General features: G+C 44.0%; 1 protein-coding gene across 7 annotated transcripts in view; it reads right to left on the bottom strand.

The window, feature by feature from the left end:
* Window positions 1-3,025: 3,025 nt before the first annotated feature.
* The window catches only part of PTBP1 (polypyrimidine tract binding protein 1), a 29,960-nt gene continuing 16,176 nt past the window's right edge, over window positions 3,026-16,809 (bottom strand). For 4 of the 7 annotated variants that reach the window (XM_072029117.1, XM_072029116.1, XM_072029118.1 and 1 more), the window contains 11 exons: window positions 15,700-15,846; window positions 14,214-14,384; window positions 13,288-13,398; window positions 12,755-12,929; window positions 12,071-12,160; window positions 10,738-10,886; window positions 8,073-8,106; window positions 7,481-7,573; window positions 6,889-7,105; window positions 6,573-6,650; window positions 3,026-6,171 (listed from right to left, as the gene is read on the bottom strand). In XM_072029117.1, coding sequence (XP_071885218.1) covers window positions 6,039-6,171; window positions 6,573-6,650; window positions 6,889-7,105; window positions 7,481-7,573; window positions 8,073-8,106; window positions 10,738-10,886; window positions 12,071-12,160; window positions 12,755-12,929; window positions 13,288-13,398; window positions 14,214-14,384; window positions 15,700-15,846 — 1,398 coding nt within the window. In that variant the 3' untranslated portion in view covers window positions 3,026-6,038. The remainder of the gene's footprint in view (window positions 6,172-6,572; window positions 6,651-6,888; window positions 7,106-7,480; window positions 7,574-8,072; window positions 8,107-10,737; window positions 10,887-12,070; window positions 12,161-12,754; window positions 12,930-13,287; window positions 13,399-14,213; window positions 14,385-15,699; window positions 15,847-16,809) is intronic. The other 3 variants (XM_027472532.3, XM_027472531.3, XM_038169066.2) reach the window with 1 other exon arrangement.

Here is a 16,809-nt window from a genome sequence, read left to right as displayed (position 1 = left end):
CCGCAGGCTGCCCCCCCCCCAGCCCATCTCCGTATGGTGGCAGCGAAACCCGGCACGACCCCGGCCGCGGTGCGGAGCAGCATCTGCTGCCATTTGTCACAGCTCGTAAATCAGACCTGGGGGGGGGGGGGGATTGGATTGGGCTGCCGCCCCCGCGCGCTGCCTTCCCCAGGAGCTCTGCACGCAGGGACGGTGACAGCCGCGCCGTGAGGCTGTGCTGGGGCAGGACGAGGCGGCAAAGCCCGAAGCGAAGCCGTCCCGCTTCACCCCGCAGCCCCCATCACACCGAGCGTGGCCAAGCCCCTGGGTGCCCCCGGCGGTGCAGCGGGGACAGCGCCAACAGCCCCCGGTGCTCCAGAGTCGGGGTGCTGTGAAGATGGCCCTGAGCTGCCAATTGGATTAGCGGGGGATATCCCAGAGCCTCGGCCTTGCAAACATTTGGATTATCCCACATCACCCCGCTGCGCCGCTGGAAAAGCCAGCGGGGGATTAGCGCGGGGATTGCTGGCAGCAGCTCGAGGTGTGGGTGCTGCGGGAGGGGGGGGCCCCGGGGCTGTGCCTGCCCAGGGAGCTGGGGGGGTCCCAGGCTTTGGTAGGGGGCTGGTGGTGTGACAGGAGCGGGGGGCTCAGCCTGCAGTCCCCTGGGAGATGGGGACGGAGGCAGCGGCGGCACCGAGCTGTTGGTGGGGGCCCTGGGCCGCCCCTCGCTCAGCGCCGTGACGAACGGCACCGCAGGCCCCTTCCCCGACCCCACCGTTTCCATGGCAACCGCCAGCTCCGTGCTGCAGCCCCCCCGTGGGGACCCCCGGCTGGAGGCCGCTGTTGGGCCTGGTCCTGGGGGGGCACCGGGACCCCTCCACGGCCACCCCCCGGCCCCAGCCCCGCTGCCAGCGGGTGCCCGGCCTGCGGGAGGGGGCGAGGGGAGACCCTGCCTCGTTAGCCAGGCCCCGCTCACTAATTGCTCCTGGAGCAGCAAATAAAGCAAATTCCCTCGGTGCCTGCGAAGCGGTGGCACGGCTCTGGTTGGTTTGAGCCGTGGTGAGCCTCGGCCCCGTCCCTGCAGTGAGGTCAGGGAGGATTCGCTGACCTCAGCCCTGCTTCACCCGGACACGGCCACCCCAGGGCCACCCCCTCCCCAGGCACAGGGAGCCCCGACCCCGGCCCTGGGCTCCCCGAGGGCTCTGGGCGCAGCCTTTCTGCCCTCCAGGAGCCTCTGCAGGACTCTGAGTCCCCCCCTGGCACGTAGCAAGGCGGGGAAGTGGCTTCAGCAAATATTGGTTCAGCTCCAGCAGCGTGAGCAGCGCTACTCCAGGGCTGGCAGCGGCACTTCAGACTCCATCAGAGGCATGCTCGGAGGATTAGCAGCGGCATTTACAGAGCTGGTGGCGAAGCCAAGCTATCCGAATTCACTTTCCATAGCCAGAGATGCTCAGGATGCTTGGCCTGGCCTTTCATGTTGGTGTTTATTCCGCACGAGCCTCTCCCCCCACCTTACAGAGCACAGCAGCGTGGTTGGATCTGCTGGAGGCAGGGAGCAGATGAGGCTGTTGTTCTCGCGCTGAAAATATTGGTTCCCCTAATTCAGCATTTTCTAAATAAAGAACATCTTTTCTAAAAGTTGCCCTAGGCTGTCAGTGAGAACGGTCTAATGACAAGCACAGGTTGAGAGTCAGCTTTCTGTCAGATGCACACGGGGGAGCCAGCGCAGGCATTGAACCTCCTGCACCTGGACACCAGCAGTGCCGGGAGCTGCTGCGATGCTGGACAGGAGAACAGAGCAGCCCCCGCAGCAGGGGCCAGGAGGCTGTAAATCCCCCCCCCCAGCACCCCAGGGCCTCCCCTGCCTTGCCGGTGCCCAGGGCACGCAGAGCTCAGCAGCGTTTCACACGCGCATCAGCGGGCGAGGGCAGAGGCAGCTGTTACAAATCCTATTACACTTTCCAGGAACAACAGTGATCTCTTTCAGCAGCCTGAGGCTCCTGCAGAACCCAGCTTGGAGGCTGGAGCCGGAACCGAGAAGCCTATAAAATACTATAAAATCAGCCAGTTTAATGCTAATGCGGTTCAACACAAAGGGAACGCAGCTAAAGGACAGGAGCAGAGCCACGAACCCAGCAGCGCAGCATTTACTCGTCCCACCCCCACAAACACGGGCTGCCCGTAGCCACCCTCGGCTGCTGGAGCTCGGCGCACCCCCAGCAGCGCTTAGAGCTGGAGGGGTGCAAGGAGAGGGACAGGGACAGCACCGAGCACACTGCCACGAGCCTCAGGGGGGCCACTGAGGTTTTATTTTTTGAGCACTGTGATCCCAGACTTCAGGATGCCGAGGTGTTGAGGCGTCCAGCTCTACACCACAGCACCTACTTCCAGAAATTATTTTTTCTTCAATTGCGTTGGACTCAGAGAGGACAAAACCTGCAGGACAGAAGGCCTCGCTCCCCAGGGGGCTGAGCAGCCAGGTGTGCCCACCAGCACAGCTCCTGTAACCCCAGGAACCGAAATCAGCCTCCAGCCCCCTCCTAGCCATTAGGACAGCAACCTGGCCAGGGCACACCGGGGCACTGGATGGGAAACCCAGCGCTGAGACATCCAGCCAGCCAGCAAGCTTCGACACATCTAGAGCACAAAACTACAGAGAGTATTACGGATTTGACTGGAGAGTTGGTTATTTCATGGATATTAGCTAGAATATATGGAAAGTTTAGGAACATGAAGTAAAAAAAAACAAAAGTGTTGGAGTGTGACAAAGGCAGAGCATCGGTTAAGGCCCTACAACCTCATACCTCTGAACTTCACTGGTCAAGCTCTGAAGGGCTGGAGTGTGAACACCGGGGGGGCTTCGGTCACCCCACACAGCCCCAGGCCTGGTTCACCATCCTGCCCCCTGCACAGAGGGGCCAGCATGAATAAACACTCCCCCAGCCCAGAGGTATGCGAAAAAGTCAAAAGTTATGTATGAGGCAGCTGAAATTACATTAGAAGGAAAAATCAGAAGCAAAATAGGCACAATAAAGAGAGAGGAAAATCAGAAGCAAAGAATACAGAAGAAATTTATTGAAAGCACAAGTACAGACTGGCCAATAACCGCTTTCTACAATCTGAACAGTAAATAATGGAGCTACAGAAAGGTACAAAGGTTGTTATAAAATAGTTTTAATTTTGTTTCTTTTTGCATTACAAACATTCTTTGAAAGAGGCAATGGAATTCTGATGTTGTGTATGCTTACCCTCCCCACCCCACCTTCCACAATACTGAACCTGTAATAGCTGTTATCAAAATATACAATACATCTGTTCACCATAAAAAACTGGGTTTTGCTGCCCCCTCATGTCTTACAACAGGTATAAAAAAATTATAAATATGTACACCCTTTTGTTACTCACATTCTTTACATGCAAACACAGGGATCCAAAGGAAAAAAACCCACAATTGTCTGGGTTCTGGGGTTACCTCAATTCACTTACTTGCATTTTGCAAAATATATAAAGCCTGTGGGTTGACCAAATCAACATTAAAGGCCACCAGACAGGTTTCATTCCAATAAGCCTCTTCCCAGTGTCTTGGGTGAGGTTGATTGAATTCTTTAAAAGTTAAACCACCACAGCTGTTCCACTCGGGTTGCGCATGGATCCTTAAGGGAGTGCTGCCTGGGGTGTGCTCAGGAGAAGCAGCCACACTGCCCGCGCTCCCCAGCTGCAGGAGGACTCAATTTACTGGTTTCCACTGGGGAAGGCAGGCAGATGAGCGAACTAACTCCAGCTGACAACTACCACCAAGACATCTGAATTTGCACTGCTGCATGTAAGATGCTGGCAAGGAAACAGATTTTTCAGAGGCAGATCAAGATTTCCTTAACAGGCTTACTCAGATTTAGAGGTAACTGAAACCAGCATCTCCTCGTCAGCTGATGTCAGCTGAACTTTTTCTCAGCTCAGCTGGGGGCAACTTCCATTTCAGGTGGTCTCACACCCCTTTCAGCCTCCGACTGAAGACCGAGGCAGACAAGTATTACTGATCTCATGCCAGCAACCCGAGCTGAACCCTCACTCAGACTTCACACACTTCTCCAGCATAATGCATATCCTCAAGATTTCAGGGAGGAACTAAGAAAAGTTAAGACTTTTCCAAACACTCAGTGCTAGGCAAGTCAAGAGCTCCCACACTAAGCAAGGAAATCATAACTTGCAACACTAAGACAAAAAACAAACTTTGGTCCACAATTTGCAGAAAAACCCTGAAAAAAAGTACAAGATTCTTGTTATTTTGCATCCGAACAGGTTGCAGGTTAGAGGGAAACGTAAGGCAACATTGGATTACACAAAATAGAAGGCAGAATGGCCCAGGAAAGAGTTGTAAGCCAGAAAAAAAATGGTTGTTGTATCACTGGGAAAAAACGATCTGCGTTCTACTTATAATAGATTCCCTTCCTATAACTTAAAAATATCTGGGCTTATAGGTTAAAAGGGTAAAACTTTAGCCTGGGTCCTTTTACTTCAATTCACAAGCTAATTGTGCTTGTTACCTCAAACACATTGCTTTAAAAATCTGCTTAGCATGTTTCAATGTCATTACATTAATTCATCCTCAGTCATGACCTCAGCCTGATAACTAAATTCCTGCCCTACAGTTTCAATTACAAAAAAAAATAAGAAAGTACAGTATACAAGGGTAATACCACAAAGGAGTAAATTTAGATTACGTTTATACCATCTTATCATTCTATAAAAAGGTACTTAAACTATTTCTTTTGCATATAAAGAGATTAGAATATTTGGTCAACTGGAAATATTGCTAGGCACAGATGACAGCAACTGCATCAAAAAGTATAATACAAGAATTAAAACAAAAAGCTCAAATGCTGAAGACATGCTATAAGAATGATGGCAGAGCTACATTGGTCTTGTTAATTTCAAATTAGGGGCACGAAGGTGACTCACATGAACACCTTTCTAAATGTGGGATATTCAATAATTCTTCAAATCCTAGCCAAGTATTTAAAGATATATATATATACACACAATTTGACAAATTCTTTATGATTCATCTTCACAAGTGTCCAACAGTGGTTAATTTCTTATCTTGATCAATGCTCTTGTGAAGGGCAGAGCCTGTTGACTTGCTATCGACAATGGAATGTGATTTGGTCTTGGGAATGCTTCCCCACCCAGACCTTTCTACTTGGTCTGAGCATTACACACAAAGGATCTTAAATAACTCCCACTGGAAGGTTTGCAGATGGAGATAAACCACAAGCAGATTGGAAAGTGGCATGAAGACACATGATCCTATGCAAATTGAGACATCATGGACAGTGGGATACAACTGCCTAGAGTCAAAGCCCAATGTTTTCTTTATCCACTTTGCCAGCTTCATTAGTCCTTCACTACGATAAGCTGATCTAGTGAGCCAGAGCTCATCCATTCCCCTCAACTCTCCCATCCAATCCCTACAATTCAGATGTTTTCCCCAAAAGAAGAAAAAAGTTTAAGGCACAGGATAGCAGATGCACAGTTTAGGTAGGATCAATGCAACTTATTTTTGTGCTGGATGAGTTGGGAGCTCCTATACACCATGCATTTTGCAAAATCCTGACTCAAAGGCGCAAAAGTGAATTTACACAGTGGTTTTAGGTCTTTCAAGGCATGGATGGGTAAAGAAAAAAAAGGCATCAATGTGAAACCTGATAAACTTGTTGGGATCTGCTTTTCAGGGGAGGAGGAGCAGGAGGGGAGGGGAATTTCCCAGAGCAGGTTCCAAAGTGTAAACTTTAACTTGTGATTTATTTGAACAGTCAAGATTGTTACCCATCACTGCAAGGTTAGCAATATGAATTAGATTTAATTTTTTTTTTTAAAAACCGGTAAACTGATTTCTCTTTAAAAAAATAAAATCTCTGGTCTTTTAAGGTCACTTCAGCTGCATTTTTAAAGTGGCTTTTTTCTGGAATGATGGAAGTTGAAACCCTAGTGTTCAGCCTTCTAAGGTCAAGGCTGAACCCAAGAGGTTAAGTCCATTCTGTCTCATGCCTTCCAAAGCTTTAAATGGTGGACTTTGAGAAGGACACACGCAGGTGGTGATTCTCTCCCAGGTCATGATTATGGAGGTCAATGAGTGATTGAATGGCTTCTTCCACAGAGCCCATCTGGATCAAAGCCATTTTACGGTCCTTCCTGACAAGACAGAAGTTCAAGTCACTCAGTACCGTCATACACAGAGCTTAAGTCAGTACATGCTTTCTTAACCAGCACTCAAGACCAGACAGAAAATCAGCTACCCGGATAACTGCAACATACTGTCCTTTTACACGGGGAGTACATCTGTACGACAAACATGACTATACAAACTTCTCACTCAGCTACCCTAAAATTTTCATCAAGTCATTCACCATGGACCCAACCCAGGCTTACTCTGGAATTCTTTATTCCAGATGAGTCAATTACTACATAAGCAACAATTCTGCTCAGCGTTCTCTTAACCTGGGTTGGATTTTGATAATAAGAGCCAAGTGCTTCTACCCTTTTCACACTGCAGAGCCCAGCGTAAGGACAGGACATAAGAGGAAAACACTTACTGGAAGAATTTGAATCCTTTGACCATTCCACCATTGCTTGAGAACAACATCTTGAGGTCTTCTTCAGTTATTGAAGGTCTGAAACAAATAATTTCTCCAGTCAAATGTAGGTCACCTCTAAAACAGTTCCCATCAGATCCTTTCCTAATTCTCTACCAGTCAAGTAGCTCTTTGGACTGGAAAGACTGAGGAATGACAGGAAGATGGGCAATCTTTTCTCCTGCCAGAAGTTAAAGAGCTGACAACATTTACTCTCACACTAAACTTGTGAATATTTCCACAATGAGGCACACAAACTCTCCATGCAGATACTTACGGAATATTGGACAGATGAAGAGTGGCAGAAGGGGGGAAGATGTTCTGAAAATTTTTGGAGCCTGGTTTCTTGAAACGATGTAAAGGAGAATTTCCGTAGTCCTTAGTCAGACCATGGTCCTCCTGCCCATCACGGGGAAGTTGCACTGTCTGATGCTTGGACAATGTTATACGGATTGGCTTCCCATGAAGCTTCTGACCATTTAAATGGCTCATAGCTGTAACAGTTAAAGACAGTGCTGACTACAATGGTATTTCAGTTCACTTCAGACATTAATATCAAAGCTAGATTTCATTTGAGTTCTTCCCTATGCAGTTATGGCATCTTCCAGGAACTCCATGACAGACGTTGTTACTCTGCTTTATAGTACTGCTTACTCCATTATTTTCCCTCTGGATTATCTTGCACAAACCATACCTTCTCTGGAATTGCACCAAAACCATACCATATATGCAGGCAAGCAATTAAGGGCACAAACGTTTGTGCATTTTTCATCTTTTTTTTTTTTTGAAGAGGAGAAAGAACTGATACTGAACCTTTGATTACCGATATCTCGTAATGCTAACAATGCGATAAACTTAAGCTTGCTTACCAAGCTGAGCCTGGTTTCCATCAGCCATCTGAACTAGGGCATTCTCTTTCTTATTAAATAAAATCTTCACCCTCTGCACATCACCATAGACTCCTTCAGAAAGTGAGGAAAAAATAGTTTCAGGTAAGGGGAATAACGGAAGTCTCATTCAACTTAATATTAGCTAATCAATCCAAGAGCAAAAACATTCATTCACAACCAGAACTAATCTCATTCCAACCATGTTTTACTTATTCTGCTCTACTTAAGGAAAATTCTTATATAGCAGAATAATAATGGAACAATACATTAAAGAAAAAGATACTGGGTTTCAGCAAAAAAAGAGCAAAAATCTAAATGCCAGAAGACTGGACAATTTAGCATGCTACCACAATTTAAAACTCTTATAAAAAGACATGCAAAGCAATAAACCATGCATAACTGAACATAAAATAAAGGCAAACTAAATTAAATAGCAAACTAAATAAACAATGTAAAAATTATGCATTCAAAAAAATGGCAAACTGCAAACTGTACATTTTTGAAGTATCAAAAAAAAGTAATCTCAAATAAATGAAAAACAAGGTAATAAAAAGTGTGAATAATAACATACCGAAAAGAATAAAGAGGCATTGGGGTGTAACTCTCTTTAGAGAACAGCAGAGCAAGGCAGCGGAGGGACAGGGAAGAGGTAAGGAATCGAAGGGGAGAGCGAGGTTGCACAAATCGTCCACAACGAGGAAGGGCAGAGTCCCCGCAGGAAATGGCGAAATTGGTTGATGGATGATGAAGTTTTCAAGATGGTTAATATTGAAGGGCAGGTTGGTTTCCGAAGAGCAGGGTTTTTTTTTTTTTTTGGAAGGGGAATGTTTTTATTTTTTGTTTCAAGCAACAACAGGAAGCAGAAGTACCGTGCAGTCAGTTGGCAAAGAAATTCCGGATCAGGGGAAGAAAAAAAATTCAGGGATGGGGGAGAAAAGAAAAAAGTAGCAAAAAACACAGGTCAGTAAATACATAAGGAAATATGTAGTGTTCCATCAGTCAGATTTATAGAATTCTACATACAATAACTTGTTTACAGAAACAGTTAATAGGTTTTTACCTAGTGGAACACAACGATAAAGAAAAGGCATTTTTACTTAAGATATACAAAGAAGTAAGAGACAGTATCACAACAGAGTGACTTCTACAGGCTTTAACACTAATTAAATTGCAATGGTATTCCCTAAAATTTGTCTAAAAATACTGTTTTTGATTACTAGCATTTCTTAGAAGAAATAACTTCACCTGTCAAGTCAAACAGCTGTAGTTGCTGCTTTAGGGCCAAGGAAGTAGCCCATACAGCATACTTAATTGTAACAAAACCAAAAAAAAGCCAATTTAGATATTACCCACTGCATATAGAGCAAAATACCAGGCTGCATTCCACTACAGGCAGCTATTCCACTACAAAAAAAAGTACTTTAAAGGCCTGGTGGAAGTTCTTGCTATAAAGGAGCTTGGTACCATGTTTACAGCAGAAGTCTGCTCCCTCCCATCTGTCTCAGTGCATTGGCCCCACACTGCAGGAGCCCAGCACTGCTGCTGATCCAGGAAGGGAAAGCACCTCTGCTCCCAGCAGCAACACTAACTGTGCACGCTGATCGGAGTGCTTTAGACTTCTCCCACTCACCGTGGAGAAGAAAAAAGTCATTTTAATTTCCAGGATTCTGATTCAGGAAAAAGCCTTACATGCTGTGGAGCAGTCACTCCAGAGAAATACTGTCTCTTAACTAACTGGTTGTGGCATAGGTAAGTTTCTACAACACTGATTATACAGGCAATGGAAAAAGTTTCAGATCTGTTAGTTCACAGCTTCAGTACAAGTATCAAAGTCTCTCTAGCCCAAAGATAAGCTGGATGGATAGTGAAGAGCTCAAAAAAATCACAAGGCATGAAATAACTGCTTGATCCTGTTTAAACAAGAACTGTGCACACCATCAGACACATGCAGATTAAATGGGGGTAAAGCATGGTCTTCAACCCATCACTGCCATCCAGGCAATACAATCATCCCAAGAAAAAAAATGGGCTGTGTTATATCGGTTGAGAATAGCAATGCCAGCTCGTAACGTTTAAGACTTCTGTTTGGACAGCAGGTCACTGGGACCAAGCCAGAGATGACAGTTCCTGGAATGGCAGAGGAGTTCCTAGGCAGAAAAACCAACTCATCCAAATCAAAGCTGGTATCACAGCCCCTGCCATTATTTCATGCCCTGGAGAAAACAGTCATGACAGATAAAGAGTAGTCTGAACTACTGATTCAATTAGCGCATCTCATCGAGAATTGAATATTTTTTGATTACTCATCACATCCAGGCTTCTCCTTTGATGCAAAAGAGGTTTTGTGGTTACTCTGACATCACTGGTAAGTTTTGTAGCTTTGCAAAGTAGTATTAAGTTGTGTGTGCAGTCCCACCAGTTAAAAGTGCTTTTAGAGACTCTCATTCTATTGCACACAATAGAAGATTCTACACTTTTAATACAACAAAGAGCCAAAATCTGACAAAAAAATCAAAATACCCATATCGAATTCTCTGATACAGTCTTCCATTAAAGATTTTTGTTCAAATTTTCCTGCTTTGTTATTAAAGAAACCCAAGTATTTCAACTCACTAAGTTAAATGGAGTTGAACATGTAAATTGTGAGCTGTTACAGGGTTTAACTAAAGAAAACCTTCCAGGAATCTTGGAAAGGAAAAAATGTGCAAGCACATGGCAGAGGAAAACTGCACAGGTACAAAGTCAAGCTGGCAGGGGTCCAGACACTACACAGAAAGAGCAGAGGTCAGAATGAACTCGCTCTGTAGTTCTGAATTAATGTATTAAAAAACTAAAACATGCTAGGGGGAAGAAAGAATGGACATGACTATTCTGTGACCCAAATGACACTACTGCATGGGAATGGCAGGGAGGTTCCAAATGGAAGGGAGGAAGGGGACAGGCATTGTAGTCTTTGTGGGACAAGAGCAGGCAGGCAGCATCCTTGGCTTTCAACCAAAGAAGAGCGAGATTTTAATTTGAAAGATGGACTTTCTCATTTCCCTTCAGCAACTAGAGTACTGATCTGCTTTGAGGTTCAGAGCTTGCAGAGCACATCATCTGCTTTTCTAGTTTTGCCGTTTCCTTTAAGATATAGTAGGATTTCACTTTCAACGAGTTTCAGCATAATCTGTGTTCAGAAAGTGAAAGTAGAGGTAACAGGAAGGAGAAAAAAGTAAAATTAGGACTCCACTAACCTCAGGATTCAGATTGCTAACCAGCAGAACAGAGTTCCCTGCCCCAGTGAGGCCGGGAATGGCAATCCGTCCTGCTGCAGCCGCTGCAGCTGCTGCTGATGGGATAGCCAAAGGAGCTAGTGCTCCATGAACATTGGGAACTGACAAGCCTGGAAATTAAAGAATATTAACCAGTAAAGAAATTAACAGCACGTACTCTAGTGTATTTGCTGCACCAGAAGGGAGAACACGGCACCTTCTGCAACATGCAAGTAACCATTCAAAACATAGTGACTACGTACTAACAGCAACAGAAGCCTCCAATTCTGGTGCTGCAGGAAATGGTGTCATCCCTAATAGTAATTGCTCTTGTGGTGCCTGGTGTTTAACAGATGCCTCAGCACGATCTTGTTGACTACAATATTTTTCGCATTTCACAAGAAGCGGAATCAGCACAAAGCCTCAGCTTTGCTGGTGCAGGAAAGGCATCACAAACGGTGCAATTGTAAGGGTCTTTCCAACCAGTGCATGCCAAAAATGCTTCAGTCTTTAACCATGCATATAATATTATATGCTACCATCAGCTAATTTCTCATGAACGGAGAAACATTAAAGTTTCGTTTACAGGCATTTCTACATTGCTCACAATAACATCCGGCACCTCACTGTATTAAGAGTTCTTTCCTTTGGAGAGCTAAAGTTCTGGAAACCACTAGTAATGAATTAAATGAAACTACTTAAAGTGACATTGTTTATTTCCTCAAGAGGACAAAATATTAAAAATATCAGTGGTTAAACAATTTGTTTTGTACTTGTTTCTTATTAGCCAGGAAATTCCATCAAGTTACAGGGAAGTCAACATTGTTTTTCATAGCATACCAAGTTTGGCCTAGCACCTAAAGCTTAAGTGTTTCATCTCAGACACTTGGCTACTCATGTACGTAGTTATATTATTACCCGCAACATGAGCTGTAAACCTCAGTGCAATATAGTAGCACAAGTAATTAGCTTGATGCTTAAATGCAGGTGTAAAAGTGAGATCCTAACCTCAGCAACCACATGAAGTGCTGAATACAAAATAATATCCTCCCCTAAGTTTCTCAATAATTTTAAATTCTGCCTTTATGAACTCTCACGTTCAGGTTTTCTTCTCTCCATGTGAATATAGCTGAGGCAGAGTAGCTACAGCTACACTCACATTCCTAGCTGAGATTACGTACTGAAACACCATTCACTCACATGCCAAATGCCAGCACTTCAGATTTCCATGACTAGCCCCCCCATTACTACTCAGCTCTAAAACATCAAGATGCTTTAGCAACAACCAGAGAACCTATAGAAAATTCCAACTTACGAAGTACAGTACCTGCAGCCTGAGGAATTGCAAAGGTAGGAGGAAAGCCAGCCCCCGCATATGGAGAGGCAGAGATTATTCCTGGAGCACCTGGGAAAGACATACACATTATACATAGAGAGCCAACAGCAATTAAACTCTAGACTGAGCTGTAACGTCTCCATAAGTCCTTCAACAAAGATTTAGCTGGAAGCTAAACCATAACCACTAAGTAAAAAATGTCTCAAACAATACTGAATGTCTTCAAGAAATGACAAGAATATTTCTCCAACTCCACTGGTCTGGCAGCTAGCAGAAGTTACCTGTTGGCCTCAACACAAGCTAGCAGGTCCCATAACTGTTTAAACACAGTAGTTTTCAAAGTATGGGTTACAGCACCCCAAATTATTGCTGTCTGTATTGTAGTCAGAACAGCAGATGGCACTAGAAGCCCAGACAGCTGGTAACATGTTAAAACAGTCCTCACGAATAAAAAATAGCATTCAAAGCAGCAATGTGCACCCACAACCATACGTACATGCTAGTATTTTGCACTAGTCAGATTCAGTGATTCCAAAATTTCTCAATCACACTATATTATAAAATTATACATGACCAAATATACTAGGCTTACATCCCCTTCTTTTCCCCAACTGACAGAAGTATCAGTTACATTTGTCCTACTCTCACTCTAAGAATTCTCACCAAAAGCAGCTGCCATGGTCTGATCGAGAGAGGGCTGGTTATCCCCAGAAGGTAGGTCTGGCCGTGTGTAATCTCTGCTTTTATCATTATTGTATTTTACATTGAGACTTGTGAGCTTTGAGAAATCTATGCGCAGTGTACAACAGGCATTGTAGATATTCTGTCCATCCAGTGACTGCAAGGAAAGAAATCAGTTTTTAAATCCGAAATGTATTTATGTTATACGTCACAGTAACAGATCTCTGAAGAGAGGTGGTGTTACATCATTCCAGGTAGTGCTGGACCCAAGGACAGGCAGGTATCTTGCTTTGCATGGAGTTAGCATCACACCATTCTATTCCCTTCAGTATTCACTCAGGTTACACCATACTGGCCTTGGTGGTGAATTTCCCTCCCACCTGCACATGCAATCTGCCAGTAGGGTAATGCTCACATAAGCCTAATATGCCCAGGTACATTTGTTTTAGATTAACAAAAACAAGCTTAGAATTTTGAATAATTCAGGTGTTTAGCACTGCAAACATATTACTCACCAGTTTGGCATGCTGAGCACTCATTGGGTCAGCATATTGTAACAGAGCCTGAAATTGGTTGTTCTTTGTGAATGTGATGATTTTCAAGACTGTACCAAATTTGGAAAAAATCTGCAAGATAATATTTGCATGCATCGTTACCTCATTTCCAGTAATAGAGCTTCGTATTTCACCTCCATGATTGAAAGCAGAAACAGTAAGTTATCCCATCACCCTGTTAGCTTTTCGACTCAAAAGCGTAAGGTTTTAAACTGCATCAAGCATTGTTTATCTTACATCATAGCATCTGACTAGAAAAAGTGACAGTATTACTGAATTGCATCCTTAATGAAGCTTTCAGTTTGTCATGAAATCTTATACAGGAGGATTCATACACACCTTCATAAACTGGAACACTTTCCAGAATTTTAGGGATTCTTAAATGCAGTCAAGCTTGCATTTTGAACATGAAGATTAAGTTAAGCAACCATAGTGGGCAGCAGGAATGAACTTTCCAAATAGGCTACTGCCTAAATGATTTGTATATACTGCATTTGTTTCCCTCTACCTCCCACAACGATGCTTAGCAACTACTTCCACTAAACCAGAGCTAGAATATGACTAGAATATGAAGAGCAGTTTTGAAGAGGTAAATATTGGTCTTTTCTACTGTTACCAGGTTGCAGTCCAACTAAAATGGGCCAGCAAATCTCTGGAAATTAAAATCTGGCCAGATTGGGACCAAAAATAGATGAACCTCATTGTATGTGTCAGGGTGTCTAGAAAGTAGAAATCTAACAGCTATGCTCAAAGCTGCTCTTCCCAGAACTTTCTTTACAGATAAAAACACATGCTGTTAGAACACCAGCACCTAGAATACAATAATTCCATATTTGGTGCTGCCCTTTCCTCCACGACACTCTTCAAGAAGCATTGGCGTGTTTTACCTGATGCAGAACATCTAGGGTGACAGGATAGAAGAGATTCTCAACAATGATCCTCAGGACAGGGCTCTGGCCAGCCATTGCCATTCCTGCATCAACAGCTGCAGCAGAGGCTGACAGCGCTAGGTTTCCCGACTGAACAGAATTCACTGCTTGCAGAGCTGCTTGGGCACGCTGCAGAACCAAACATCCTGTTAGACTGACATTCCTGCTTGCAGAAACACACATTCAGCTTTTGAGATCCCCAACTGCATAGTACAGAAGAGCAGAAACCCAGGTAGCAATTTACTGTTCCTAAGGCTGCGGATACAATGATTTCAGCACATTTTAAACATGGGCAATAGGAGGCCACCCCTATCAATAACAGCAAAGCAAGAATACAACCTATGTAAAGCATGAAGTACTTATGCTACTGCCAAAATATTGCTCAGCACCTACCAACGGAGCAAGATTATTCCAGTGTTTAGGAGAGGTTAAACTAGGCTCTTCTGGAATGAACCACCATCTCCAGAATACTACAGAAGCTGACTAAAACTAAAAGATTTATGCACAGCTGCTACAGGGATGCAGAAGTGGAAATGGACTTGCAGGTTCCTGTGAGCATACCCTTCTGCGTACAACACTGCGCTCACTTGTGCACCAAATTCTAGTTAGATGAACCAAGCAGTGGTGTTCCATCTGCACAGCATTAGATGCTCTGATCCTGATGTAAATCAGACTGAAAAGTGAGAGGAGGCAAACTGGGTGTATTGGGCAGCCAACCCTGATAAGGAGGCACAAGTAACTTGAACTTATTTCCAGTGTTCCTGTCCTGAAACATTGCCAAGAGCAGCTGAGACAAAAGAGGTGAGCTTTTTATGCCATGCAGAGCACATCTGCACATAACGCTTTGTCAGGACTATCTAGAGTTTAAGAACCACTGTATTCAAGTTCTGCCTGCCTGAAAGATAGCACTTGTCAGTAGCAAATACTCTATGACAGGTACAAGTTGTGCCCCATTATAGCTTCTTTTTATATAAAACTTTCAAGTATTAGAAGCATTTTTAAAGCACCAAAAATTAATCATGTCTGTATGCATTCAGTTACTGTTTCTAATTGAAGAATGCTAAACACTTCCTCATGATCTCATATTTCCTATGCATGTTCTTCCCAACATCAAGGCAGTTTTAGCAGCTCATTTAACAGTCTGCTGGGACTTTGGACAAAAGCTGTTATTGGAGACCTTATTCCATGAACTACAAGCTTGTGCTAGAAGTCAAAGTAGCAAATGAAAAACTACTAGCAAGGGGAAAGAGGCAATCAAAAGCACCCATGCTGAAAGCAGTCTATTAGAACCTAGATGAGAAGCATTTATATCCACACTTTCACAGGAAATCAGCATGCTTTTTAATACTTTCATAGTTAAAACAAGTTTCTGGAAACCAGCAGCAAAATCATCAGCTGAGAACTGTCCGCCCCTCCCACCAGCACAAGGTAAAGAAGAACTAACTGCTTGGTTTGGAGAGTTGTCTGTCTTCAGCTCCTTGTGGTTGGAGAACTGGATATAGATGGGCTGGCTTCGAAGGACTGGAGTGACTGTGGTGTAGTAGTTTACCATGGTGTTGGCTGCCTCCTCTGTATTCATTTCTATGAAAGCCTGAACAGAAAGCCAAATCAATCAATTCAACATCTTACTGAAGCAGCTCACACTAGGAGACAACGTAACACTCAGCGATAGCACATGGTTGATAAATTCAGGAGGAACTTGCAGTTGAAACAAAAAGCATTGATTTCCACGCATTCACACACCAGACTGACATTAACATAAGGTTTCAGTGGCCCTAAGATCTTTATACTACCCTTAGTTAACTGGCAACCACAGAAACATCTGCAGGAACACCAGAAGAGAGCAATAACCCAGACTCTGAGCACTTACACATTACATTAAGCAACTTTCCATACTTCTCTGCAGAGCTGTAAGCCCACTCATTGTTCCACACCTTTATGGTCTCCTCTACTTCAGAACAAGAATGCAAGGGATCGTAGCGAGTCATTACATTAAGTACTTACATATAATCATACCACGCAACATATCAGAGGCGCATTTTCATAATAAGATTAAAGACATAGTATTTTAAGTGATGATTAAAGTTGGCTTGCTTTTTTACTCCTTAATTTGTGAGACGATTTTAGTTACCAAACTAGTGCACACCTTCTGCATTACCCAAGAGTGTTTCAGCTTTGCCTGGTTCATTTTCTGTACCTGTAAAGGTGTCCTTAATATGCAAAGTCACACTGGTGGTTACTCAACTACCAAGCTAACTTGAGTGAAAGAGGCCGACTCACAGCACTGCTGTCCAAGTCGTTTACCTGGTCTGTAATTTAAAACCAAGCATAATGCTAATTATAAATGACAACCAGTAATTACGGACTTGCTCCATGTACAGTCTGAAAATAGTATTTTCTACAGCTCATGGGACAATCGTGGAGAAGTAAAACATAGCATGCAGAAGTTATTGACTCCTAATGCACCACCGTTGTTCAAGCAACTTAGATCTGGTTTACTGATGACAGAATCTTTGACAAGATGACAAGTCTTTGACAATCTCTGCTTTCAGTT

The sequence above is a fragment of the Anas platyrhynchos genome, chromosome 29 (genome assembly GCF_047663525.1).
Source record: "Anas platyrhynchos isolate ZD024472 breed Pekin duck chromosome 29, IASCAAS_PekinDuck_T2T, whole genome shotgun sequence".
Classification (NCBI taxonomy): Eukaryota; Metazoa; Chordata; class Aves; order Anseriformes; family Anatidae; genus Anas; species Anas platyrhynchos.
The sequence above is the reverse complement of the archived record's forward strand: the minus strand, read 5'-3'. Positions and strand labels throughout refer to the sequence as shown.